Source organism: Sceloporus occidentalis, unplaced genomic scaffold (assembly GCF_023333645.1).
Source record: "Sceloporus occidentalis isolate IW3139 unplaced genomic scaffold, rSceOcc1.0.p SCAF_9, whole genome shotgun sequence".
Classification (NCBI taxonomy): Eukaryota; Metazoa; Chordata; class Lepidosauria; order Squamata; family Phrynosomatidae; genus Sceloporus; species Sceloporus occidentalis.
Window position 1 is genome coordinate 37,204,661 of NW_028316989.1, and position 27,022 is coordinate 37,231,682.

Consider the following 27,022-nt stretch of genomic DNA (forward strand, 5'->3'; position numbering starts at 1 on the left):
TGTGACTAAGTTCTAGAAGAGTTTATTCCTGACGTTTCGCCAGAGAACATGCCAGCCACAGATGCTGGCGAAACATCAGGAATAAACTCTTCTAGAACATGGCCACATAGCCTTTTCATATGGCATTAATATTACAGTCAGCCCTTCTTATACACGGATTTTTTATACATGGATTCAAGCATTCATGGTTTGAAAATGTTCAAAAAAAGTATATATTTCAAACTTTGATTTTCCATTTTTTATAAGGGACACCATTTTGCTATGACTTGAGCATCCATGGATTTTGTTATCCACAGGAGATCTTGGAACCAAACTCTAGCGTATAACAAGGGTCCACTGTAATTTACTTATTAAATGTTTGACCTGGCCTGGACTCCTTTGATGTAACCATCAAATCTATATTGTGAACTCAACAATTCCAGAATCACTATGAGCCTAAACAGATGGTATGGCGCTTCCCCTTTGAACACAGGATCGGGACTGTGGCAACTGCATGTCACGGCCCCAATCCAGCAATTTTCTGGGCCAAAAAGAAGCAACAAAACACCGCTTCTTTTTGGCCTGGAAAAAGGGCACCTTTGTGATGGCACTTTTTGGAGCTCCTTTTGGTGTGCAGTGTGTAGTTGCCATGCACCTGAGTGCCGCAATGCTCTCCACTGGCTGGTCAGGTGGGCAGTATGATAGCAGCTTAGTGGCGAAGTCGGGGCTTGGGGCATGCAACTGCCACGCCACGACTCCACCCCAATGCTGGCCCTTTGAGCCAGTTTGTTTAGCCTCCAAATCACCCATTAAAGCTTTTCAATTGTAATTAATACTAAACACAAAAGGCTAGATCATTTAACCCACTAAAAGCCATCCCTGTCTGTCTGTCTTGTCTATTTGTTTTATATCTATAACTGTGGATTACCACATGCCCTTGTATTCACAAACCTCTAAGAAACGATATCTATTCTTTCTTTTCTGTCTCAATAACCTAGCCTGCTGCTTTCAGCTGAACTACAGACAGTATACAATAATTTTTCTCCTGGAAGGCATAGAATGATCAGTAAGCCAACTGCTATTGCCAAAACTTGTATGATATTGGTTACTATAGGAATGTCTGGAAGTGCTAAAACCCAACTCAATGGTTTTGCCTTAGTTGTGGTAAATGATTAATACTGAGTCAATGTTTAGCTGTCTGAACTACCAATTTACTGTCAAATTAAAACACACTACCATGCCCATTCAAGCGCATAAGAAGAAACGGCTAGTCTAGCCCTGGCATACATACCTGATTTTGAGCCACAGGATGGGGCAATCTGGCCACTTGGACATGTGCACATGTTTGGTCTTGAGCAAAATCCATCTCCACAGGAATGTCTACAAATCGCTGTTTAAAAAAAATCCCAAAAGATATGAGCAGAGGAAGAAAGTTTCAAAGAAGCAACATGCACTCCTGTACCATGAGGCCCTGATGAGTAGCTACAGACAACCCACTGCTACATATGGACTGGCCTGATATGTCACAGGAAGCCAGAATTTTAGGAACAAGCCAGTGTACTAATGGCCTGTAGCTGATCACTGCCACTGTAAGCAAGGAGAAGATCAGCAAAGCGTAGGCTTTCTCTCCATGATTTAACATCACATCTGAACATAGCAGGAGCTGTCACAAACAAAACATGGAAATAAAGACTGGTTTTGTTGATCCATTCCCCCACTTAATGGCAGCCAGGAGGCAGCATGCACTCTGGCTTGTTATGGCCAAGCTGGTGATTCAAAGAAACCTGCCTTACTGTGATGTCCAAATGTATTCACATAATTCCCACATCACATTTCCAATATCCTCAAGTTTATACTCAAGTAAAACAACAGGTACGTTGCAGTGTAGAAACTGCCATGCTTGATGTATCTGCATTTTCATCTTCATCTCTGAAGCAGCTCTGATATCCATTTCAAAATTTTACAGATTTTCCCAGACCACACATTTACAGAAGTCTTCATATAGATTCTGACTGCATAGTCATAAAACTATAAAATTGGAGGAGCACCTCTCTCCAGCCCCCAGGAAGGTTGCAATAGGATTCCGGTTGCCTTTTATGCAAGAAGAAGCATACAATCATACATTTCACTTGAAGAATGGACAAATACATGCTCTCTTGTCTGCTGACTGGGAATATACAGAGATACAGATGTATAGATATAGATATGGAGATGACATTAACTAAATACAGTTGGCTTCCTGTATCCACAGATTCTTTATCCATGGATTCAACCATCCATGGCTTGAAAATATTTTTTAAAGTATAAATTGGAAAAAGCAAACCTTGATGTTTCTATTTTATATAAGGGGCACCATTTTACTATGCCACTGTATATAATGGGACCTGAGCATCCATGGAGTTTGGTATTCAAGGGGTCATGGAACCCAAACCCACTGATATCAACAACCCACTGTACTAGCTTTTACTGTGACTGAAAGATCTTCAAAAGGAGAAGAACTAAAAAAGAAAGAGAAAGAATGAAAGAGAAAGAGGAGAAATAAAAACAGAGAAGTAAAGGATATAGCAGATCAGAACTGAAAGCAACATGTCACTTCAGGAAGCAGAGGAAACTGAAGAGGATAAGGTGAAAAGAGAAAGTTATATAGCAAGAAAATGGGAAACCTAACACAAATGAAACTTTCTCCATCAGAAGTCTCTCAAGGTGAGAAATATGAGGACCATCAGCAGGAATACTTTGCATCCTGATGAGACAGGAGACTCAAGCCTGGGAAGTGGTGCTAACTATGGAAATCCTAGGTCATGCAAGGCATTGGGAGAGAGGTTGTTGCAATAACTGATGAGATGAAGAAACCACTGCCTGGTCTCTAATAAATACAGTGACCCCGGAAGCTTAAATATCAGGCTTCTTCTTCAAGTAGCCAATAGAAGAGCGCTGTGATGTAAAGCTAGCCTGAAGCATAGACCATTGAAACACACTTGATTGTGCATGGTTGCTTGTTAATCATTCCTTTCTTAGCAGATTAATAGCATGGGTTGGGTTACAGCATTAGCTTCCACTGAGAAAATAGTGTTAGCGTGAGGAAGCTGACCCCTCCAATAGTGAGTGGGGAAGAGCAGATACAGAGATAATAAGGAGTATGTGTGATAGGAAGAGAAAGAGAGAGAAGAATGATTTTATGATTCTAAGAAAGAAATGCAATCACCCCTCCATTTTTGTGGACTTGGGCTCCACAGCCCTCGCTTATGAGAGAGCAGCAAATGGAGGGAGATAAAGTGGGACGCATGGCCACAGGCGCACACCGCCATTTAAGCCAATAGGGCTTGAATATTAACAGGGGGATCCAGAACGGATTTTTCTTGTTACTTATCTGACACAGACCTAGAGCAACTACTAAGGAAGGCCAGGAAATAAAGTGCAAAGGCAGGGCTATTGTTGAACATAAAGAAAACAAAAATAATAATAAATAATAATACACAAATTAGAGTAAAAGGGACCAAACATTGATCAAACTGGGGACTGCTGTCAAGAAATCATAAGAAGACTAAGAATGGGGAGGGAAGCTATGAAAGAACTAAAAAAGATCTTAAAATGTAAAGACAGACAACTGTGTATGAAAGTTAAAATCATACCAGCCATTGCATTCCTTATAATCATGTATGAATGTGAGAGCTGGACAGTTAAAGAAAGCAGACAGGAATAAAATCAATTCATTTGAAATGTCATGCTGGAGAAGAGTGCTGAAGATACCGTGGCCAGCCAAAAAAAAAAAAAAACCAAACAAATGGGTCCTAAAATAGATGAAACTTGAAATCTCCCTAGAAATCAAGGTGACTAGACTGAAGCTGTCATCCTTCGATCATATCATGAGTCACTGGGGGAAAAATAATGCTAGGAAAGGTGGAAGGAGGTAGAAAGAGAGGAAGGCTGCATGCAAGATGGATGGACTCTATTAGGGAGGTCACAGATATGAATTTACAGGAAATAAGCAGAGCAGTGGAGGACAGGGAATCTTGGAGATGCCTCTTCCACAGGATTGCCATGAGCTGAGATCAATTTAAGGGCAGTTAACAACAACAACAACAACAAATCTGAAACAGAAGTGTGTAATCAGGGCTGGATTAAGGCCCTAAACTAGGCCATCTTCAATAGGGAGAGCATTTTTTTTAATTTCTATTTTTGTATAGAGGCCTGAAGATGCATTATACTTACTTTGTCAATAATTCTAATAAGAAAGGGATCTGCCTTGTCCCTGTGCTTTCCATGTGCCTCTGCCTATAGTTTTCTTGTGTATTTATAAAAAAGCAACTATTATATTTTTAAAAAATACTATCTTGCAAGCAAAGAAATTAAAAATCTGTATTAGAGGCCAAGGCAAAATGTCCAGCAAAAGCATGCACGCCACACAAATTTGCTTTGGTTTACGAGAAACGTTTTTCAGAGCTACTTTATAAAATTATATCACTTGCTGTATTGTTATAACTACAGAATGTGTGGCTTCAGTGGTTAAGGCAGGCATTTGAAGATGATGGGCTCAGTGATAGGTTAATTAAAAGTAGGTAACCTTGGCCTGTCTTTCCCCATTCACTCATTATGTAAGTGTCCCCATGTTTGAAGTGCTTATTTTAACTATGAAACTGCAGCTCAAAGCCTGGTGTTTTTTCCTCATTTCTTTTACTTCTAGAAATCCACCGTATGTTCAGCTGAGTGCTGCTGCCTTAAATCCAAGTTGCAAGGAAATGTAGTTTATAAATCAAATTAATAAATTGTTGTTGTTGTTGTTATGTGCCTTCAAGTCGCTTCCAACTTACAGCAACCCAAAGGCGAATCTATCATAGGTTTCCTTGGCAAGATTTGTTCAGATGAGGTTTGCTCACAAGCTGAGGCAGTGCAACCAATTTTCTCAAAGGACAAAATGGTCACAAAATGGAATCTGGGGCATCTGCTCTGGCTTGAAAGGGTTTGTGAAAAACTGATGGGCTCCTTCCTACATCAGCAAGCTAACAGTGGCAACTACATGACAGTCAGTACTAAGCAGGCAGCCAACACATAATACGGTGTCACTGAAGTACATCATGGGAAATTAAATGGCTGCTCAGTACTGGTTGGAGGTCCTATGTACATCCAAGAATGTTTACTCAGGCATTCTACTGGTGTCAATGGGAGTTAGGTTCTCGTAAGTGTGCTTAAAGATTGCAGGATATTGGTTTGATTTATTATTATTTATTTATTTAAATGACAGTGGTAAAGAGACACCCTACCCATCTCTGCAGCAAAAACACACTACATTTTATTCTGGTTGCATGCTGTTGATGACTGTCTGAAACAGCTTCCATATGGCAAATGGGAAAATGCAGATCAGTCACAGACTGAGGAGATGAGAGGATGTGTGAATGGTACAATACTTTATTTAAAGAGCGAGAGAGAGAAAGAAAGAATGAATGAATGAAAGAGACTTTCTTTCTCTCTCTTTTTAGGTTGAGTTGGCAATCTGTTTAGCAAAAAGAGTGAGGAAAAAAACAACTTACGGACTATGCACTGGTTTCCACCTGGTAAAGTTTTCCACCCAGGACAACAGTAGGCATTGTAACGCGATCCACATACATTGGGTCTACAAGGCAATCACAAGGGAAAAAATAACATCATTTTAAAAGCCTCTATATTTTAGACAGACACACCATGACAAAAAAGAGAGAGGGTTTCTTTTTTCCCTGGCAGGAAGCTTACATTTTTGTCAATGTGGGACAAGTAGGGGAGGAGCCTGATGATGCTGAGAAGATGGGATCTGCATGATGTCCTGGGAGAGATGAAGGAGAAGTGGGTCTACAAACATTTAGAAGAGCTCAAGCCAATCTTCCCAGCAAGGATAGGGTCACAGATCCTTTCACATTATACAGTTATAGTGTTTTGATTCCACTTAAACAGTCATGGTTACATCTTGTGGGATTCTGGGATTTACTAACTAAGAACTCTAAATAACTTTTTCCTAAAATGCAAATCCTAGGATTCCATAGAATGAAAGAATAGCAATCAAGATGGAAGCAACTGTGTTATGTAAAGGGGTTTCATATTGTATGGGTAGGACAGAATTATTTTTAGGGCTATGCTTCCCCGACTACTCCAGGCAACAATGCTACTGGCAGTGTAGGCATAAGTCATGCATCCATGGAAATGTTCTAGCATAAACAATGCTATAAGAAGTCTTTTCCATCTCGTTCATAGAATCATAAAGTTGTATTAGACCATAAGTGCAGTATTCCAGGTGGGGGCCTGGCCAAAGCAAAATAGAGTGGCATTATTGCTTCTCTCGATCTAGATGCTATACTTCTATTGATGCAGCCTAAAATCCCATTGGCTTTTTTAGCTGCCGCATCACACTGTTGACTCATGTTCAACTTGTGGTCTACTTGGACTCCTAGATCCCTTTCACTTGTTGTCAAACCAGGTAGTCCTCCTACATCTGTGCATTTCATTTTTTGCTGCTCCCTGTTTTGTTCAGTTTGGCCCAGCTTTCTAATCTATTAATGCAATTTTGAATTTTGAACCTCTGGGGTATTAGCTACTCCTCCTAATTTGGTGTCATCTGCAAATTTGATAAGCTCTTTATTCTTTCATCCAAATCACTGATAAAGATGTTGAATAGCACTGGGCCCAGATAGAGATGTGAAGGCCAGTGGAAAAATTAGGAGAAAAAAACATTTTTTCCCATTTTTCCCCTGAATCATGCAAAAATAGAATATTCCATAATTTATTTTCTTCTTTTTTCATTTTTTCTTGGTTTTTTCCCCCAGTTTTTTCCCATTTTTCCCAGGAGAATATTACTTGTCTTTCAGCCTCACTCATTTGCTTTCTGTGAAATGGTTGTTTTTAATAGCCATGCCATACTACTCCATTGCAGCCATTTTGTGGCACCCATTACACTTTCTTAAAATTCCAAACAAACACCATAGAAATTCCAAACATGCCTATCAGCCTGAAAACACTAGAATGTATATATATATCTATGCCAAATTAAACATGAATGTATTTCTAATGATAATAATTAAGACCTATTTCATTATCTCCCTGTAAGCTCTCACTTTGCTGGACCACGTATAAGTGACACTTCTAAAAAGCATTGTTTAACCATACACTAGAGCTACAATGCTCAGATATGCTATGTATCTTGTGAATTTACGAATCCATTTAATTGAGTTGAAACCAATATATTTAATAGCTACAACAGATATAACACATACAATTTAGCATTTGAGCAGGGAGAAAAGAAGAATGGATTTGTATAATAGGAACTGAACTAAGCAGAATTTGTCTATAAGTGTAATTGTAGGTATTGTGTAGGATGTGAGATTGTTGAAATGTGCAAATCTAGGAAATGAATCCGTTACATCGGCTGACAAAAGAAAGAAAGGGGTTGCAATTTATGTGGAAAAGGAAATAGAAGTAAAAGAACTATTCATGGACCTCAATGGACATTATATAGGATTAGAGGCAGTTTGTTTTGATTCAGAAATTATGCTCACTGGAGAATATGCCCCATTAGAAAACAAAAGCCAATTTTATATGAAACTGATGGAAAAGATGTCAGAATACACCTATGAAAACGTAATTATGATGGCCGATTTCAATGGGGTGATTAATCCCTCTATTGACAGGAAAGCAGACAAAAAGATTTGATCTGAAGCAAGGGAAACTGCCTAAATCATTTTTTGATTTGATGGAATCAATGTTCATAGAAGATGCATGAAGACTGAAATACGGTTTGGCGAAAGAATTTACATTTTTTTCCAACAGGCATAAAACCTGGTCGAGACTTGACATGTTTATTAATTCGGCATCTATAAACACAAGAATCACGAACACTGATGTGCTACCAAATGTAATATCTGACCACAATAATGTCCCTGAGGGGAAAGAGGAAGGAATTCAATTGAAGATGGGACAACTCAATCTTAAGAGAAATAGAAAATCAAGAAAGAAATTGTGCTACAATTAACAACTTTATTAAAGAGAATGTGAATGGAGAGATGAAAGAAGAGGTGGTATGGGATGCCTTTAAGGCAGTGATTTGTTGGATTATAATAAAAATGGCAAGTGGGGAAAAAAAAGAAGAAGAAGAGAGAAAGGAAAATTAAAGAGCTCCAGGAATGTTTGAAAAAGAAAGAAAGGAAGTTGGAAGAATTTCCAATAGAAAAAAAATAACACAAGAAATTAAAAGATTACAAAAAGAAATTTCCCTTATGTTGGTAGAGGAGATTGAGAAAAGCAAGAAAATACTGGACAACGATTCATAATGTTATATTGGCGATCCTACAGATTAAAATGAAAAAAAGACCCAAACGTTTTCATTCTAGGCATGACAAAAGAAAAATATGAAAATGAACTAGGGAAAATGTTGCATTACATTATTTCAGCTGCTAGGATATTATATGTGAAAAGATGGAACAAGACAGAGATTTCAGATATATCAGAATGGGAGATGATGTATGAATGTATGGAAAACGGTAAGCTAACATTATTACTCAGGGATGCTCCAAAAGAAAAAAATGATAAAGACTGGGGAAGGATGTATAAATATTTGAATTTACAATAACTTGAGATGTATATATCCCCAAAATTTATCGAGATTAATAATACAAAAGATAGAAAATGTCTGGTTCATGTTACAAAGTGATATGATACATGTGGCACTAAGTTCATTTAGAATAGAAAGAAATTTTTTGAAAATAACAGACAATATAGACCTAGCTATAAAATAAGACAACTCTAGAACAACAAATAGAAAGAAGAAAAATTAAAGGGTATTACTTAATGTTTGTAATAGACTGCAGAAGCCAGGAAAGGGAACTAATATTTGTGGATGGATGTTTATTTGTGGGTTTTATGTACCTGTTTGTTTGTCAGTTTGTATGGTATTGGTTGTAATTTTATGTTGTAAATAAACTGATTTAAAATGGAGAAAAAAATTAAAAGATGTGCTATGAATCTTAGGGGAGGAAAAGGATGACTAGCAAGACCAAATTCAGTTTCTCTGCCTTCAACACTTCTCATATTGCTTTGAATCTTTCTCAGAAGTGTCTGTGATTACTCTTCCCAGTCACTTTCCGCCCATTAACCAGTTCTTCCCTTGCTCCCTCATAACTGTCTCTTGCACCAATTCCATTCAGAAAAACCAGGGAGCTTCTCTAATACACATAGGCATAGGGCACAACTGTTGCAGAATTTGTAACAGAGAGAACAATGTTCAGCTGTCAACTCAAATAGGCTTGTCCCAGAAAGCCAATGACATAAAGGTCTAATTCGACAATGTCAAAACACCAGTACCGCGTCATTAGGGACTGGAGATCACTGCAACAGACCCAAGGAATAAGGAGCTTGTGAGCAACAGCACTACTTGAAGAGAGCATGTAGTAACTAAAGATCTGTTTCACTAAGTGACACTAAGCCAGGAAAAATGATTGTCTGTTGTCTCATATTTTAGAAAACAGTAGTAATAAGTCTTCAAGCTAGTGCTTTTTACTTGGTAAATTTTGCTGGGGAAAGATCAAGGCTGCCTCCTTGTCTTCCACTCTTTTAGGGTTCTGGGATCAATTCTTGTATGCATACATGAGTGCGCACACAGAAAGAGAGTTCAGGCTACTCTTGGGTGTCACCTTCAATTCTCTCTGTAGTAAAATAAAGGAAAAAAGCTTGCAAAAGAAATTACCATCTCTACCAGAATTATGCCTCCTAAACATAACTGAGATAGTGAATGAATTTAAATCAAGAGGGGAAAAAGTGCGCTGATATATATGTTAACAGCATCACGCACAGTGTACACGAGCCATTGGAAATGTGAAAAGGGACCCTCAATTGAGGAACGGAAAGTCAGACTCCAGGATTTGGGAACAATGGATGCGCTGTCCATGTTTGGAAAAGGGAAAACAATTCAACAATCTAAGGAAAAGTGGGTGGAAAGAGCAGAATTGTGGTCTTAGAATTATAACAATTTGATTTGAGAACTAATGACATATAAGGAAGCATGCACTCTTGTAACATGGATCTGGAAAAATACTAATGAAAAACATCAAGGAAAGAATCATCTTTATGTAATTACCTACTTTTGAATGCCATTTAGAAAGAATGTACATTGCACATTGTGGTGTATATTGTATAGTGTAAAAAGTTATTTTAAAAATGAGATAAAATAAATTTTCTCTGTAGTGAGCACTTGCCGGATAGCGCATCCGAAATTCCAGTCGGCATGCCTTTACTAGAGAAAAAACTAACTCTGATGCAAAGCCTTGTCTTGCAGAAAAGCCCACACACTATGATAGCCTGTTCTGAACAAGGATCAGCCAGTAGCTTGTTAGGGAACCTCAGAACAAAATGTGAAACCTTCGCTCCAAATAATCTAATTCAACAGCAGTATCTGTAAAAGATACAAATTAGGAGTAGATGGGTAGTTAGACTCTCCTCTAAAGACCAGGGGATGGGGCACAGATAACTCAGAGGAAGTGCTGGTCAAACTGTTCTGCCCTTGCCCCTGGCATGGCCTTCCCAACCAAGGAGAAACCAAATTCTGGGCAAAAGACATTGCCCATCTGTCAGCTCCCTGAGGAGCAGTGAATTCTGGCCCAGCTGCTGGCCCAGCTGCAAGCACCGCCTGAGGTGAAAGCATTCCTCCAGAACTCCTGGCACTTGCTGGCTAAAGCTGGCAAGTGTGGGAACTGAATAAATTAATGCAGGGAGGCTAGACAGAGTGGGAAGAACAAGTCTGGGAATACAGCAGCAGCAGCAGCAAAAGAGCATGCAACTAACAGATGAAATCTGAGACAGGGATGTGATGAAAATGGCTCTGCTTCAGAGTCAGCAAGAAGGAAGTGGATGTACTGGGAACTCAGAAAGGACCCCTTTAAATAAATAAAAAATACAACACGTATGCATGTGGAACATGGCAGAGGAAGCTGGCATTAGTGCTTGACCATCCTAAAATAATTTCTGGGAGCTATTTTACCTTAATTATACTGAACTGTGATGGCTTATAGCTTTTAACAATAAACAAACTCACACTCATAATATTGTTAAAGTACTTTAGCACTTTGACTGTAACTCTTGAATTTAGTGAAAATCAATTTCTGAAATGTTACATCAGACTTGATGAGATACATGAAAGCAAAGGACACAAAGGAAGGAGGAAGGCAAACCATGTATATTCCAGAAGAGAGCTGGATGCAAACCCAGAGATATGGAGGGACAATAAAAAGAGAACTGGTATGCATTTCTATTTTTTAAAAAAACCAAACAAAACATTTTTGTGGCTTTCTCTTTATTTTGTATTCATTTCCCTTTATTAATATTTTACTGTTTCTTGGACTCATATGTTCTTGCAGAGAATAATTTGAGCCAAGGACCATACAGATCTAGTCCAGCAAATTGTTTTCAATGTCATGGTCTCTAATATGGGATACAAAAAGCAAAAGAAGAATCTGTAACCATGTGCAGGGTCCGTCCTTTCAATGTTTATAACTGAAACCTGCTCCCATAACTTGTGTCAGAGAAACCTATTTTTGGTGTGAAAAAGCGCAATTAAGCTTCAGCTTTGGTACCTCTCAGTTTTAAAAACGTAAACTGGGGGCTCAACCTGACTGCCTTCAAAATATTGAGAATGACTTTTCATTTCAGTTTTTAAAAGTCTAAAGCTAGCATTATACTCACTGCAAGGTCACAGAAAGCTTCACCCATATTTTTAATGATGACTTATATAAGGTAGAGCTGTCCTGAGCATAGAAAGAAACAGGCTCTGCTGTATACATGACACTCCTGGCAAATACAGTTTTTCTCATTCACTGGGAAGTCAGAAACATATTTGTTTGTACCATAAAAACCTGTATGGAGCTAACTCTTACAGTTTAGCAAAGCCACTCCAAACTGCAAAGTTGTTTGTTGTACAACAAGATGTTACTCCTAAGAACTGGTATGTCTGCAATACCAATCTTTCTTACTTGCTTTTGGGAATAAGCAAACTATAAAATCATAGAGTTGGAACGAGATTCCAAGGGCCCTCAAATCCAATCCCCTGCCATGCAGGAACTCACAATCAAAGCACCCCCGACAGATGGCCATCCAGTCTCTGTTAAAAAACCTCTAAAGAACTATACATTAAATCAAAACAATTTGTCTCTTTGTACTTGCAGTTCTGTGCATTACAACTGTAAACTATGTTGGTTTTACAATTACAATAATTGCAGTATGATTAGGGGAAAAATCTTGCTCTCATGTCATTATGATTTACAATAATAACATTCTGGAGACTCTAGGCCCATTTAATGTAGACAGCATTACACAAGAAAAAACAACAGCACATATACAAAAGACGATTTGGTTCTCTTGACAAGCAAGGTGCCCACACACAGTTAAACAAATGTTTGTCTTATAACAGAGGTGGTGATTGCTTCTCTGTCTCCTAATTCTTGACGTATTTTTAAACACATGTATTTGCCATGAGAAATGGATCGCTTGTGATTTATCATTTGCCTTTCCCCATTCCTCCCTTGCCTAGTAGGTTGGTTTTAAACTTTGAAACACCACAAAAAATCATTTTCACATGGTAGTCCATGGGTTAGCCGTAGAACCCATGTTAAGCACTAACCGTGTCATCATTATGCTAAACATGTGAAGCAAAGTCAAACTATAATTTAACACATCAAACTAAATCCTTCTCCTAGATCAAAACTGGTGGGAACTGCTTAATACATGCACACAGAGAAGCAGATAGAAAGTTAGGCCAGAATTACAATATTGCAGCATATGCCAGTTGCAATATGGTGGTGCAGTGGTTAAAATGCCTGTACTGCATTCACTCACTCACAAACCATAAATTTGCGAGTCCAAGACCAGCGAAAGGGCTCAAGCTTGATTCAGGCTTGCATCCTTCTGAGGAGGTCACTAAAATGAGTACCCAGATTGTTGGGGGCAATTAGCTTACAATTTGTAAACTGCTTAGGGAGTGCTTAAGTGCACTGATAAGCAGTATAGAAATGTATTTGCTTGCTTGCTATTAGATCTTTATTATTTTATTTTACTGTAGGCTTACTTTGAAGATCTCAAATTTCTGGCCTGCTCAAATAGCAGGAAGTAGTATTTCGGATATCCTGGCCCCAGGTCATTTAGGGCTTTGTAAATCAGTTCTTGTGGACTAGTGTGATATGGCCTCTAGAACAGTGGCGTCCCCATACCAGGTGTCACCCGATGTGGGGGGCATGGCTTCCAGGGGGTGGCACTTCCCTGCATGTTGAGAAACTGGAGCATGTCCAAAGAAGGGTGACTAAAATGGTGAAGGGTCTGGAAACCATGCCCTATAAGGAACAACTTAGGAAGCTGGGGATGTTTAGCCTGGAGAAGAGAAGGTTAAGAGGTAATATGATAGCCCTGTGTAAGTATTTGAAGGGATGTCATATTGAGGAGGGAGCAAGCTTGTTTTCTGCTGCTCCAGAGAACAGGACCCAGAACAATGGATGCAAGCTACAAGGAAAGAAATTCCACCTCAACATTAGGAGAAACTTCCTGACAGTAAGGGCTGTTCAACAGTGGAATACACTCTCTCAGAGTGTGGTGGAGTCCCCTCCTTGGAAGTCTTTAAACAGAGGCTGGATGGCCATCTGTTGAGGAAGCTTTGATTGAGAGTTCCTGCATGGCAGGGGGTTGGACTGGATGGCCCTTGTGGTCTCTTCCAACTCTATGATTCTATAAGTCACCTTCTCAAACTGTCCCTGCACTCCCCCATGCACACTCTTCCCTGTGCTGTCCCAGATGGGTCGGCAGGGAGAGGCGGGAGCATGGACCACCCCATTTGTGATGGCGCAGGGGGCAGGGATGGCAGGGGGCATGGGGGTAGGGCCACCCAGAGGTGCAGGGATGGCTTAGGGGGTGCACAGAGATGGTGCAGGGGGTAGAAGCGCACAGGAGGAGGGCCCAACTGGGTGTCACCCCCCCCCCTTCTGCAGTGTCACTCAGTGCAAGCAGTACCAGCACACCCTCTAGTAATGCCACTGCTATAAAATGCACACCTGACATCAATCTGACTGCTGTATTTTGTACTAGCTGCAGCTTCTGAACACCTTTCAAGGGCAGCCCCATGTAGAGTGCATTACAGTAGGGGAAAATGCATCTGTTTGTAGTGTTGATTCAGGGTTTTCCTTTTCAAGAGTACAAGAATACATTTACACTGTTTGACAGTGAGAATCAAACTGTCACCCAAAGGATACTGCTGTTTTCTGCCTTCCACTTCCACCCTTGCTTCCTATTTAGCACCTTCTGTTAGTTGTTTCATTCTTGCTTTTGTTTTCATGCCAAATTGTACACAAATTGTTAAATTGGGTTGAAACTGTGCAGTTGGAAAGCTGATATGTGATCGGCTGGAAAAATGGAGAGAGAGGAAAATAGACCCAAGATGTGTGCTGGGGCTTGGGCAGTGAAATGAAAATAAATAACATGTGAGCGTACAGAAATCCTTGCTGAAACTTTGAAAAGGATTGAAAGATTATTGTGAACCAAAATAGCACAAGTAGGTTGAGTATCCCTTATCCCAATGGTTCCCAAACATTTTGGGGCTATCACCCCCTTCCCTCTTGGGTGACAATGCTAGTGCCCCGCAAAGCCTATCTAGGAAAAAAGGACAGGGGAGGCTGCAGCCACCACTGCTTTGTGCAGCACCCAGCCAGCATCTACCTCAACCATGCCCAGTTTGCTACTAGCCCCATTCATCAGTGGCAATGGGGCACATCTGCTTCTTCCTCTCACTTGCGCCAGCCATATAGCAAAACAAAGGCTGGTTGGCTGGCTGCTTGATTGCTGCTCCCAAGGATGCAAAGAGAGCAGCAACCCAGCAGCTGGCCAAGCAGCAAATGAGAAGCCTCCTTCCTGCCCACACCAGTCTTCACTGCAGTGCTGGAATTGGTGAAAGGCTGCTTGGTTATTGCTCAGCTGGCTGCTCAGTTGCTGCTCCCAAAGTGATTGGATGCAAAGGAAAAAGCTTCTCCTTGGTGAGGAAGGACTCTTGATCCTTCTTCACTGGGGCAGAAAAGGATGCAGCCATCTTCCCACATTTCTTGTAGGCAAGGAAGAACTCTCAATTCTGTTTTTCCAGGGAAGGGGGCAGTGCAGATAGCTTCCCACTTTTCACCCTTGAAGGACTCCGAATCCTTCACCAAAGTGGAGAGGGGCAAAGCTGGTGGTTTACAGTGACCACATGCTCTGGTCTGGAGATTGATATGGACAGGAAAAGGGAGAGATTTTAACTACAGGAACAGCTCCAGGGTGAAGGACTCTTTCCAAGAATCAACGCCGGACACAGCCTGTCCGACAAATGAAAGTAGGAGCAGCAGTGCAGCTCCAACCTTCTGGCCAAATGCCAGTGAAGCTCACAAGGCTTAAGAAGTGTCCCAGATTTGAAAGCTTTTTGCTGTTGCTTCTTCCCCACCACCACATGCTCTAACTCCTTGCTCCCATCAGTGAGTCTGTCCCAAAATGGTGCAGCTCTGAGCCACAGATGCGATGCCCTGCACCTAACCTTCCTAAGAGCTTCCCAACTGACACTGACACTACTAGTGAAAGATGCCGCTAAGGGAGTGAGCTTGTGCAGGCAGATAACTAGCAGGGGACACCACCACATGAAGCAATCAGCAAAATTGCACAGTGCTTTTAAAGGACCCTGAGAAGAAAAGTGCAATCCTCATCCCCACCATGGTCCTAAAGGACATTTATCTTCTTTGTGTACCAATACTGAAGCCAGTGCATCATCCCCTTTTTCCTCACCACCACCCTGCTGCCCCTTTTTCCCTCCCTAGATATTTCCATCACTCCCCAGGGAGCAGTACCACCCACTATGGGAATCACTACCTCAACCAAAATGCTTAGGGACCAGGTGTGTTTTGGATTTGTTCATGAATATTTGCATATTCATAATGCTATATCTTGGATATGGGCCCCAAATCCCAAATGATTTCTGATTTTCAGATAAGAGATACTCAGCTGGTAATGACGCTTGTGGAGAAACCACCACAGATACGAGATGTAAACAAGGAGCAAATCAAAGTCTGTGTTCGGTAACTATTGTTGTTGTTGTGTGGTATCTGACAATGTATTTGTGCAGCTGGAAACTATGCTCTTAAAAAACCTCGCCTCCTGTGCCTTTAATCTCTCCCTTGTTGCCTTGATTTAAGACTATGAGAATTACAACATCCTGCCTCAATTCAGCAGGAAAAAAAAATTGAAAGGCAGATCAGCTATGCAGATGAACTGGGGATTCTGCAGCTGTGAGGCCTGGATGAAAGTCAGGAATTCAAAATGACATGCAGCAGCGCCAAACACTTTACTGACCTCAATTTCTATCACACTGAGAATGGCCAAATACGGTAACTGATATTACTTAACACCAAAGGGACCTCTACAAAATGTTACAGAAACTTTCTAGTGTTGCTTGCGAAGATCTCATCCAATCTGACAGAGGGGTGCAGTTCTCACTTGCAATGGACCACATGCAGAACAGCTAATAAGGCATACTACTTTGTTGCTCTGTGTGCCAATAGAAAAAAAACAGTTCTGCATTTGATGCAGCATCAAAATCTTTGCAATGTAATAAGCGTATGTATTTTAAATGAACACCGACATGGTTGAAATATTTCACTACTCCAGGATACATAGTCATCATAGTCCAACACTTAAACCACAGGAATCCTAAATATGTTTCAGTTATTAATGCGTAACTCTACAATTAATGCGTAACTCTACAATGATCATCTAGTCCAACCCTCTGCCATGGAGGAAGACACAATCAAAGCACCCTTGACAGATGGCCATCTAGTCTCTGCTTAAAAGCCTTCAAAGAAGGAGACTCCAACACTCTCTGAGCCAGCATACTCCATAGTTGAGCAGCTCTTACTGTCAGAAGTTCTTCCTCATGTTGAGGTGGAATCTCTTTTCCTGTACCTTGGAATCCATTGTTTTGTGTCCTAGTCTCTGGAGCAGCAGAAAACAAGCCTGCTCCATCCTCAATATAACATCCCTTTAAATATTTAAACATAGCTATAATGTCACGTTTTAACCTTCTCTTCTCCAGGCTAAGTATACCCAGGTCCCTAAGATGCTTCTCATAGGGCATGGTTTCCAGACTTTTTACCATTTTGGTCACCCTCTTCTGGATATGCTCCAACTTATCTACATCCTTCTTGAATTGTGGTGACCAGAACTGGACACAGTATTTCAGGTGAGGTATGACCAAAGCAGACTAGAGTGGTGTCAGCCAGTATATTAAATTGGGATGAAGGCCAACTCCCAGTGCAGTCTGGGTAAAAATCCCCCAGCTGTAGCTAAACAATGTACACAGCAGGGTATTAAAAAAAATACACCAGCTATTGGTATTGGCAGTGCACTGACCACTTTTCACACTTAAAAGAAACGATCACAGACAATTGATTCATCCAAAGTCCTGGAGGTTTTTAATCTTCAGTTATGCAGTCATCTCTCCTTATCCACGGATTTTTTATCCACGGATTCAAGCATCCACGGCTTGAAAATATTCCAAAAAAGTATAAATTCCAAATAGCAAACATTGATTTCCCATCTTATATAAGGGATACCATTTTGCTCTACCATAATATTTAATGGGACTTGAGCATCCACAGATTTTGTTATCCATTTGGGAGCCTGGAACCAAACCCCAGCGGATAACAAGGTCCCACTGTAATATGTACAATATAAAACAGCATACATACACACACACACACACACACACACACACACACACACACACCTTTCTGACTTTCAATCAACTTCAACATCTGTTCCATAGTAGCTCACAGCAATAACTTGCTGCTCCAACAATAGCTCACAACGAACTGAGCATTTCAATTGTCAACTGTCATCTGATATGTGACCAAGTCTCCTGGTCCACTAATATAGAAAGTTGGCTGTGAGTTATCATTAAACCATAAAAATATTTTTCTATTGTTTAAAGTATACTACACCAAGATTCTAGACACTACACTCCTGTTGATGCAGCCTGGAATCATATTAGCTCTTTAAGGTGCTGCATCACACTGTTGTATTCATCTTGTGGTTTATTAAGACTTCTAGATCCTTTTCACATGTACTGTTGTCAAGCCAGGTGTCACCCATATTATATCTGAGTCTTTCATTTTTTCCATCTAAGTGTAGTACCTTATATTTATCTCTGCTGAAATTCATTTTGTTAGGTTTGGCCCAATTCTCGAATCTGTTAAAGTCAGTTTGAATTCTGATCCTGCCATCTGGGAGAGTCACTGGGGTAGTCACTGCTCCCATTTATTTATTTATTTATAGTATTTATACCCCACCCTTCAGCCTTAAAGGCTCTCTGAGCGGCTTACAATTATTATTATTTTTAACTAGATGGTTCCCTGCCAGCAGGCTCACAAACTAAAAAGACACAACACAAAAGAAGGGAATGGTATCAGGTCCAGCAGTTCTTCTCTCCCTCTGAGGCCTGGACCAAGTCAAATGGACTGGAGGGAGGGATATGTATATTTTTATATATTTATATACATTTATATGTATTTATATATATTTACATATGACAATTTGGTGTCATATGTAAATTTAAAATGTACATGTAAAAAGGGATTTAGACTTCTTAGTGGGCCACATGCTAAACATGAGTCAGCAATGTGATGTGGCAGCTAAGAAAGCCAATGAATTTCTAGGTTGCACCAATAGGAGTATATCTAGATCAAGGGAAGTAACAGTACCACTCTATTCTGCTTTGGTCAGACAGACCTCACCTGGAAAACTGGAAGCAAGTGACTCACTTTCCTGCCAGTGAGGATGGACTGCTGCTGCCACCCAACAACCTTTTTCTGGCTGAGCCAGCAGCCTTGCCAGACTCAGAAGAATCTGCTGGGCTACAACGGCACTCCACCCTCAATAGAGGCTGCAGTTACTGGAGGGAAAAGATACCTTGGATGGTGAAGGGGGTGGCCGGGGGGGTGTCTTGGAATAGATAGAAGCAACCATCCCACTGAGTGTTCACCCCCTCTGAGGTGCCTCTGACTGAGTCCCAGGTTCCACTCAAGTGGAGATACAGCTCTCTTCCTGGGTATTTTATTTCCTACTGAGATCATACCCTGCAATTGCACCCACCATATTTGCACTCAAGGTACTAGACAGAAGATACAGTTTCCTCCCCGTACATTTCCTCTAAGGAAAACAGCAATCCTCTGCCTGCCTTGCATGCCATATCTTTTTTTAAACCAGGTTAAAAATAGGGGACAACCCTCCTGTCCCTTTAATGGCTGTGTCCAATGGGTTATTTCAGCAAGCTTTACTTGCATGATAAGCAACCCACCTGCTGGATTTCACACTTCAACATAACTATCAAAGGAGCAGGAGCCTGTTGATCAGACATATAGTTTGTCTAACATCCATCAAATTTAATCATTAAAACAATAGTTTTCTAAAGGAGGAAATGTGCACTCAAGTTTCCAGCCTATATTTTGCAGCCGGTCAGAGGTCAACAACTGCTCAGAAGTCACCTACCAAGGCAACAAGAGCTGAAGCAAAGGGTTTCTCATATCAATTCATTATTTTCTTTTTCTGGAACTCCTTTGTGCATATGTATACATTTATGAGATTACCCTCATTTTTGTTAGGCTTAAGAACTTTAACCAGTGCATTTTTGAAAGTCTTATTTTTCTCATGCTTTTGGTTCAGTTTAAACCATTCCCATTCAATCTAGCTCATTTAGAAGTGATTGGAAGCCAGTTCATTTTGGCAGTACACTTTGGGTAGTGTATCCCACTGAAACATTTTATTTTTCCTAATTGTATTAGAACTCATTAATGGTGGAAAGTTTTTCTTTCTCTAGCTTACTGTACCATTGTTATAGAATCATAGAGTTGGGAGTGACAATGAAGGCCATCTTGTCCAACCTCCTGTCATGCAAGAATACACAATCAAAGCACTCTTGACAGATGGCCATCCAGCCTCTATTTAGGCTGGATGGCCATGGAAGGATACCCACCACTCTTTGAGGCATCATGTTCCATTGTCGAACAGCTCACACTCATTCTGTTGTTCTAAAAGCATGGAGTCACCCCTACTCCTTCCACTTCTAATGTCATATTCTTCCAATTGTCTATCTCTTCTTCGTGAGAACTAACCTCCTCCACAGAGACATCCCCTCTGTGTTCCAAGTTGTCTCCTAGTTTTTCTAACTGCAAAACCTCTATTATTACTATTTTTTATTTTTTATCATTGTGTGTGTGTGTGTGTGTGTGTGTGTGTGTATACACACACACACACACACACACAAACACACACATATACAATTTTTTTCATTTATTATGAGAGACCATGGCTTGAATCTCCACTCAGGCACAGAAACCCAGTGGGTGACCTTTCTCTCATCCTGAGTGGAAGGCAAGGGCAAACCCCCTCTGAACCAACCTTGCCAAGAAAACTGCATGATTGGACCACCTTAGGTCAGAAATGACTTGAACACACCAACAACAGTACCACCGATATCTAGGCATCTCAGGACAGGTGATAGACAAGAAAGATGTAAAACAATTTAACAGAATATATTTAAACCACCCATGGTTACCTGAACTCCAATGCCTAGGTGAAGAGACAGTTTTCAAATTGGCACCAAAACGAGGCCAACACTGGCACCAGTTTGGTTGCGTGAATCCCCACTCAGTGATGATAAAGAAGATAAATTTTGAGCCTTCCCAAATAAACTCAGTAACAGTAAAATCTCAGTACCAGTAAAAATGGCAAACAAAATACTCCAGAATACATATTATATAAAAAGTACAGTTATCCAAACATTCTGCTTCTCCAAATACAGCATGAACTCCTAACAAGTATGTGATTATTTGGTTCTCCATAAGTCAATTCGGGGAAGTGAGTATTTAAAAAAAAAATGCTGGATTTGAGCTCCTGCTCTTTGAACTGCTGCAAATACATGGCAAGAACACAAGACTACTTTTTGACAAATTACGCAATGACAAATAGCTGTCAAGCAAAAAATGCATGCTTCCTGATGGGTTTTTTTTCTTCTCTTCATGCATTGCTCTCAATTCCAAAGGCACCTTGCCATCCAGTTCTACTCAGGTACATAGCATGGCAAGGGGAGTGGTGAAAGCATCCAGCCAGGGGTACCAGCCAGCAGCAGCATGAACGAGCATCTGAGGTTTTTTTTCCCCCAGCCTAAGCCAATATTTACCAGTATGGTAAATCTGATTTTCTACAGTCGGCTTTTAGTGGTAAATATTGGTTGGAAATGAAAAACCATAAGCCTTAGTTATAAATTGGGATATTAAGGTTACTGCTAAGATATTCAAGAGACCAGCCCTTAAGAAAACAAATGGGGTTTGAACTACATAAGTGAGAGGGCTGCATTTCCTACTTTCCCACAGAAATAAAACCAGAGAAGTGAATTTCTTTTTTCTTTTCTTTACTATTATTATTCATACCTTTGCTCACATTTTTATGACTTCATTATTATTTTAAAAATAGACTAAAAAAGGAAATATAATTAAATAGTAACTCATATTAAATAGTAATATTAAATAGTATTATTTTTAATTGTTTTTAATTTTTTAATTTATGGCATTTATTCGCCGCTCTTCAGCCCTAAAGGCTCTCAGAGCAGCTTACAGCTTATATTGTGTATTGGATAAACTCTTGTTGTTACCCGCCTCGATCCCCAAATGGAAGAGGTGGGATATAAATAAATAAATTATTATTATTATTATTATTATTATTATTATTACAGATGGTTATTCAGATGGTTCCCTGCCCTCAGGCTTACAATCTAAAAAGACATGACATAAAAGGGGAAAGGAATGGTGGTGGGGAAAGGGATCAAGTTCAGTGGTTCTCTCCCTCTGAGGCCTGGACCGTGGCAGATGGACTGGATGGACTCATCCGCACAAGCGCCCAGAACCCCAGGCCATACAGCCCACCAAAATCTCTGTTCTCCTCTGCGGTTCCTCTCAAAATGACAACAGAAAGTGACAGGATATCACTTCCTGCTGCCATTTTGAGAGAGGAAAATGTGAGGGCTTCTGTAGGGGAAGGAAGTCTGTGTGAGAATTGGTCCCTGGCACCCATACAGTTGCCCACTCCACCAAGTGACATTTCTATAAAGGTTCCTGAGTATGTGTCAAAAACAAAACTACAACTTGGAAGTTCTGAGTTACAAGTAACTGAAGCTTTTATTTTATTTTATTTTATTTTATTTTATTTTATTTTATTGATCATTTTCTTGTTAGTCCTAAGGATTCTCCCCCCCTGAAAAAAATAACAGAAAATAATGTTACAATAACAAGTAGTGTAATAAGTAACAGTGAGTTAGCTACTTTCATAATCTTAATGAATAACAATAGTAACAGAACAAATGAGTAACAGAACAAATTACTTATGACATCTTCTTTATATCATTCACATAACCCAAACTTTCGCACCTAGAGTGGACTGGATGGCCCTTGTGGTCTCTTCCAACTCTATGATTCTAGGATATATCCGATCCACTTTATGATTAATTCATTTCCTTAACAGATGCTTAACTACATTAAATTATAATATGACTTTCAAGGGATAACTTCCATCCTTTCACAGTATAATTGTAACTTTTAATTACAATAAAGTCATCAGGTGTCATCTCTCTGAGAGCCTGAACACACCAGCACAATACGCCAGCTTGGGGGCGGCATGGGGGCATGGCATTTAGATGACACATGCCCCAACGCCACCCCCAAGCCAGCATCACACCACCTGCCCAACCAGATGGTGGGCAGCATTGCGGTGCTCCGGGGGAGCGCAGCATTCAAATGCCGCATGCCGCAGTATCTCCAAAAAGCCAACGCCAAGGTGAAAAAGCCACCCTTTTTCCACCCCAAAAAACGAACAGTGTTTTGCCACTTCTTTTTAGGCTGGAATGCCGGATCGGGGCCTTGTCATGTGTTTACCACAGCCCTGATCCAGCACTCAAAGGGTGCTTTATGGAGGGACGTAGGCAGGATTTTGGGAAGGGGGGGGGTCCAGACTAAGTACCATCATTATAATGGGACTTGGGAGTGGCAGTGCAGTGGTGCACACCATTCATTGTATATAACGGATGGGGGGGGCGGACCCTACAGACCACCACCCCCGGCTATGTCCCTGCTTTAGGGCTGTCTGTACTGGCCCTAAATGGTGGAGCAGGAACATATTTCAGGTATTGGTTCATACTGTGTTTCATGCTACTAACTTTTGTGAGTGCTGAGGTGACAACAGGGTGGATAGTAGGAGAGTATGTTATGTACCACAGGCATCTGCTAGCATTTAGGTAATTTAAAAATAAAGTTGTTAATTTGATTACTTTTTAGAAATAAGAAAGTACTCTAAATAGTTATTTTTAAAGAACCGTAACTTTAACAGTGAGTTACTAATTAGGGTTGGAATTATGACTGATATTGGGCCCATACAGACAGGCCAAAATAAAGCTGCTTCGGGGCACTTTGGAGTTATGTTGTTTAAATGATGCATGCGTCCTAAGAGTCTGGAAGCTGTACCAAAGCTACGCTCCATCCTTAGAACTGGACTGTGACTTTGGCGCGGTTTCTGGCCTCTTAGGATGCATGCATCATTTAAAGAGCATACCTCCAAAGTGACCCGAAGCAGCTTTATTTTGGCCTGTCTGTATGGGGCCATTGATTCCTTTGTAGCAGTAATTCTCCAAGCTCCGGTGTTGACCCCAGTATTCAGATTTTACTTCAACCCACCACTCCAGTCCTTCTGCCCCACATAGGGCAAGGTGGTTTAAAGCACAGTTTAAAATCACCACCACTACAAAAAAAAAGAGAGAAAGATTTAAGTTCTTAATTCCTCTTAAATGTTTGAAGAGTCTCTTCTGCTCATAATGCTTAAAAGTCAACTCAGAAAGCATTCCAAAAACAGATGGATACTTTTCTCCTCTCCCCCAACCCACACGCCTGCCTGCCGCTCTTTCTATCCAAACTACAGTTACTACATGAAAACAAAAGTCTACCAGCATCTGCTAATGATTTATACTGTAATTCTTAGGTATCGGAATATATTCGTCCTCTGGAGAAGAATGAACTCGGGGAAAAATAAAAAGTGTATCCGTCTTCTTACAGAATCTGAACATGATACAGCCAAATTAAACACTCCCCTCCTCTCCTGCCAATGCACAGAGGAATTAAGTACATCCTTAAAACTTTCTCCCATGGGCATGGGTGAGAATTTGGCACTGCCACATTTGGTTGAATGGTGACCTTTATTATCTTGTCTTTGTCTTACAGAGCCTCTCCTTGCTATATATGCAATCTTTTTTTATCTAAATCTAATCTACAGTAGACCCTCCGAAGCCGTTTGTGAATGGTAATTCAGCACTTGCATACATTCCTCTAATTCAGGGTGTTTATCCTAATAGAGACCAGTAACTGGATTTAGGCTACTATCTTAGGTATTTCCAAGTTGGTTTTCTAATTAAGAGTTTTTAAAGTAACATAAACACACTGAAGCATTCTTTTTTTAGAAAAAAAAATACCATTTTCATTTAAATCACTACATGTTATCTACAACTTATTAAAAATGCCCAGGTTTTATGTTACAACCCAGGAAAGGTATCACTTAATATAAGTGTCTAATTTCAATGGGTTTAGAAGAGAATTAGGAGTGGTCCCTCCACATTCACTGTGGTTAGGAGTGAAGGACGCCCTGAATGTGGAAAAAAGGCAAATAGAAAAACACTATTTACCTAAGAGAACACCTATCTAGGAATCTCCAGGTCCTCCAGTGCAACTCTATGGTCAACATCTGCCAGAAGTTAATCATAGAATCATGCTGGAGGACCTACAAATGCCAAGAGAGGTGTTTCCTCTAGGAACGTCTAGATTCTCCAATACAGCTTCATGGTAAACGTCAAGCAAAGTTGGGCTGGAGGACCTAGAGATTCCTAGAGAGAACATATTAATCAAAACTGCAAATAATCAATCCTGCAAAAGTCAAAGCCACAAATGTGAAGGGCCAGCTGTGCAGGCATACCTAAGTTAACAAGACTTCAGACCTTTTTACAATGTCTTTTTATGCCTATCCAGCCCCATTTCTTTCTTGTCCTCTGTTAAGGAGGAGGTTTTACAGCAGAATCAGCACTTGAATGATGATGTAGAAACAGTGGTTGCAACAACAGCAATAGCATTTACATTTATATCATGCTTCATAGTGAGCTAAGCACTGTCTAAGCAAGTTCACAAAGTGTGAGCCAATTGCCTCCAACAAGCTAGGTACTCATTTTACCTACTTAGGAAAGGATGGAAGGCTGAGTCAACCTGGAATCTGCACTTAGGACAAGAGGCTACTGTAAGAACAGAATACAGAGAAACAGAATGGTTCCCAATTGGCAAAGGGGCCAGGCAAGGCTGCATCCTTTCACCTTATCTGTTCAACCTATACGAAGAACAAGCGAACAATCGCTTACTGTAGTTAAGGACTGTTGTTTTAGAAACTATCTTTACAAAGTCAATAACTGCCATAAATAATATAACTTTTCAGAATTTGTTTTGTCTCAGCTATGCTTAAAGAAAACGAAAACACTGTTAAATGTTCGCTTAATGTAGCTCCCTTTTGCCAGAGTTCTGACATCTCTACATTTTAAAGCAGAGTAAGGGAGCCTCCCATCCATCGTGATTCCTCAACCAGCCAACCATCTTCTGTCCCAGGTACCACCCAAAGATCAGCATTAGAAAAAGGAGTCTCTCTCTAGCAGTGGCAGTATCTTTGCTCAACACTGTTTTAAAAAGGCAGTCATTTGTCAGCCTGAGCAGGGAAAGGCTATCTGTGCAAAGTAGATACGGGCTTACATGACATCAAGGGATGGGGTTTCATAGGAGGAAGTAGTGCCCACCCCAATGTCATCTAGCCCCTGTTCCAGGAGGCAATCCAACCCAGTGGGCGGAAACAATTCCCCACTCCTGGTTGAAAGGAATTGCACTGGAAAAAACAATTCTAGAATTTACATGGACTATCATATCGCAAAGGCACCAAAAGAGCTCTTTCGGCCTGTACAGCAGTTTCATAAGTTCAAATCAAATTCAAGTGCACAGTACTGAAAGTGTGCAACTCCTGTAATGTACCCGTCATGTGCCGATGTCAATGCTAAAGCACTCCCAAAGCCATTTTTATCAACCGGCAAAGTGCTACCCAAAAGATAAGAAGCAACATTCAAAGCAGAACATTAATGACCTTCCATGCATGACAACTACACACATGCACACCATACTTAGCAAAATCTAGGTCTCACTACTCTAATCAAACAGAACATCCTATGTTATCAGAACTCTAGCCTATCTAGACTCTATCCTTTTTAGCAAACATATGAGTAGTACACATGTTTGAAATCACATTTCCCCTGCCCTACACACACAGATTTCTTCCCTGTGCAAAAAAGCCACAGAAAGGCCAGCTCAGGACAAGGCAACAGCCAGCTGTGCTTTGAGTCTGCTTGTCAAATTTGCACGAAAACTAGTAATTAGCATCTGCAGTTGCTCCATGGGAACAAACGTCCAACTTCTGGCATTGCTAATAAACCATCAGAAGTCAATACTTCTGGACCTAAATATAAAATGAAGGCACTGTACAGGTCCCCAGAAGTTAATATATCCAGTCTGTTGGTCAAAGATGAGATGCTCCATATATATGCCAAGTTACAGCACAGTCACGTCTCCTCAGAAGAAAGCCTCCCTGAGTTTGTTTGAGTTTATTCCCAAGCACCAATTGCAGCTTGGAGTCCAATCATGATACAAGAGACCACAGCATGGAGCAAGAGAAGAAACTAACCAAACAAGATACACCACGCCAAATCTGCTGGTAGTGAAGACATATCAGCAGTTGCTTTAAGCAAGTGACACCAGACATATTCTGGAGGTGAATTACTCCAGGAGACCAGGGTTCGAATCTCTACTTGGCCATGGAAACCTACTGTGTAGTCTTGGACAAGTCACAATCTTAGTGTCAGAGGAAGACC

At 40.5% G+C, this 27,022-nt stretch overlaps 1 protein-coding gene across 3 annotated transcripts in view; it reads right to left on the reverse strand.

The window, feature by feature from the left end:
* The window catches only part of FBN1 (fibrillin 1), a 195,480-nt gene that overhangs the window by 165,230 nt on the left and 3,228 nt on the right, over window positions 1–27,022 (reverse strand). Inside the window, exons 3-4 of one of the 3 annotated variants that reach the window (XM_089538802.1) lie at window positions 5,508–5,590; window positions 1,271–1,369 (exon numbers count right to left, since the gene is read on the reverse strand). The exons of 1 other annotated variant lie outside the window; for it this stretch is intronic. In XM_089538802.1, the coding sequence (XP_089394928.1) occupies window positions 1,271–1,369; window positions 5,508–5,590 (182 nt within the window). The remainder of the gene's footprint in view (window positions 1–1,270; window positions 1,370–5,507; window positions 5,591–27,022) is intronic. One more of the 3 variants, XM_089538803.1, reaches the window with a different exon arrangement.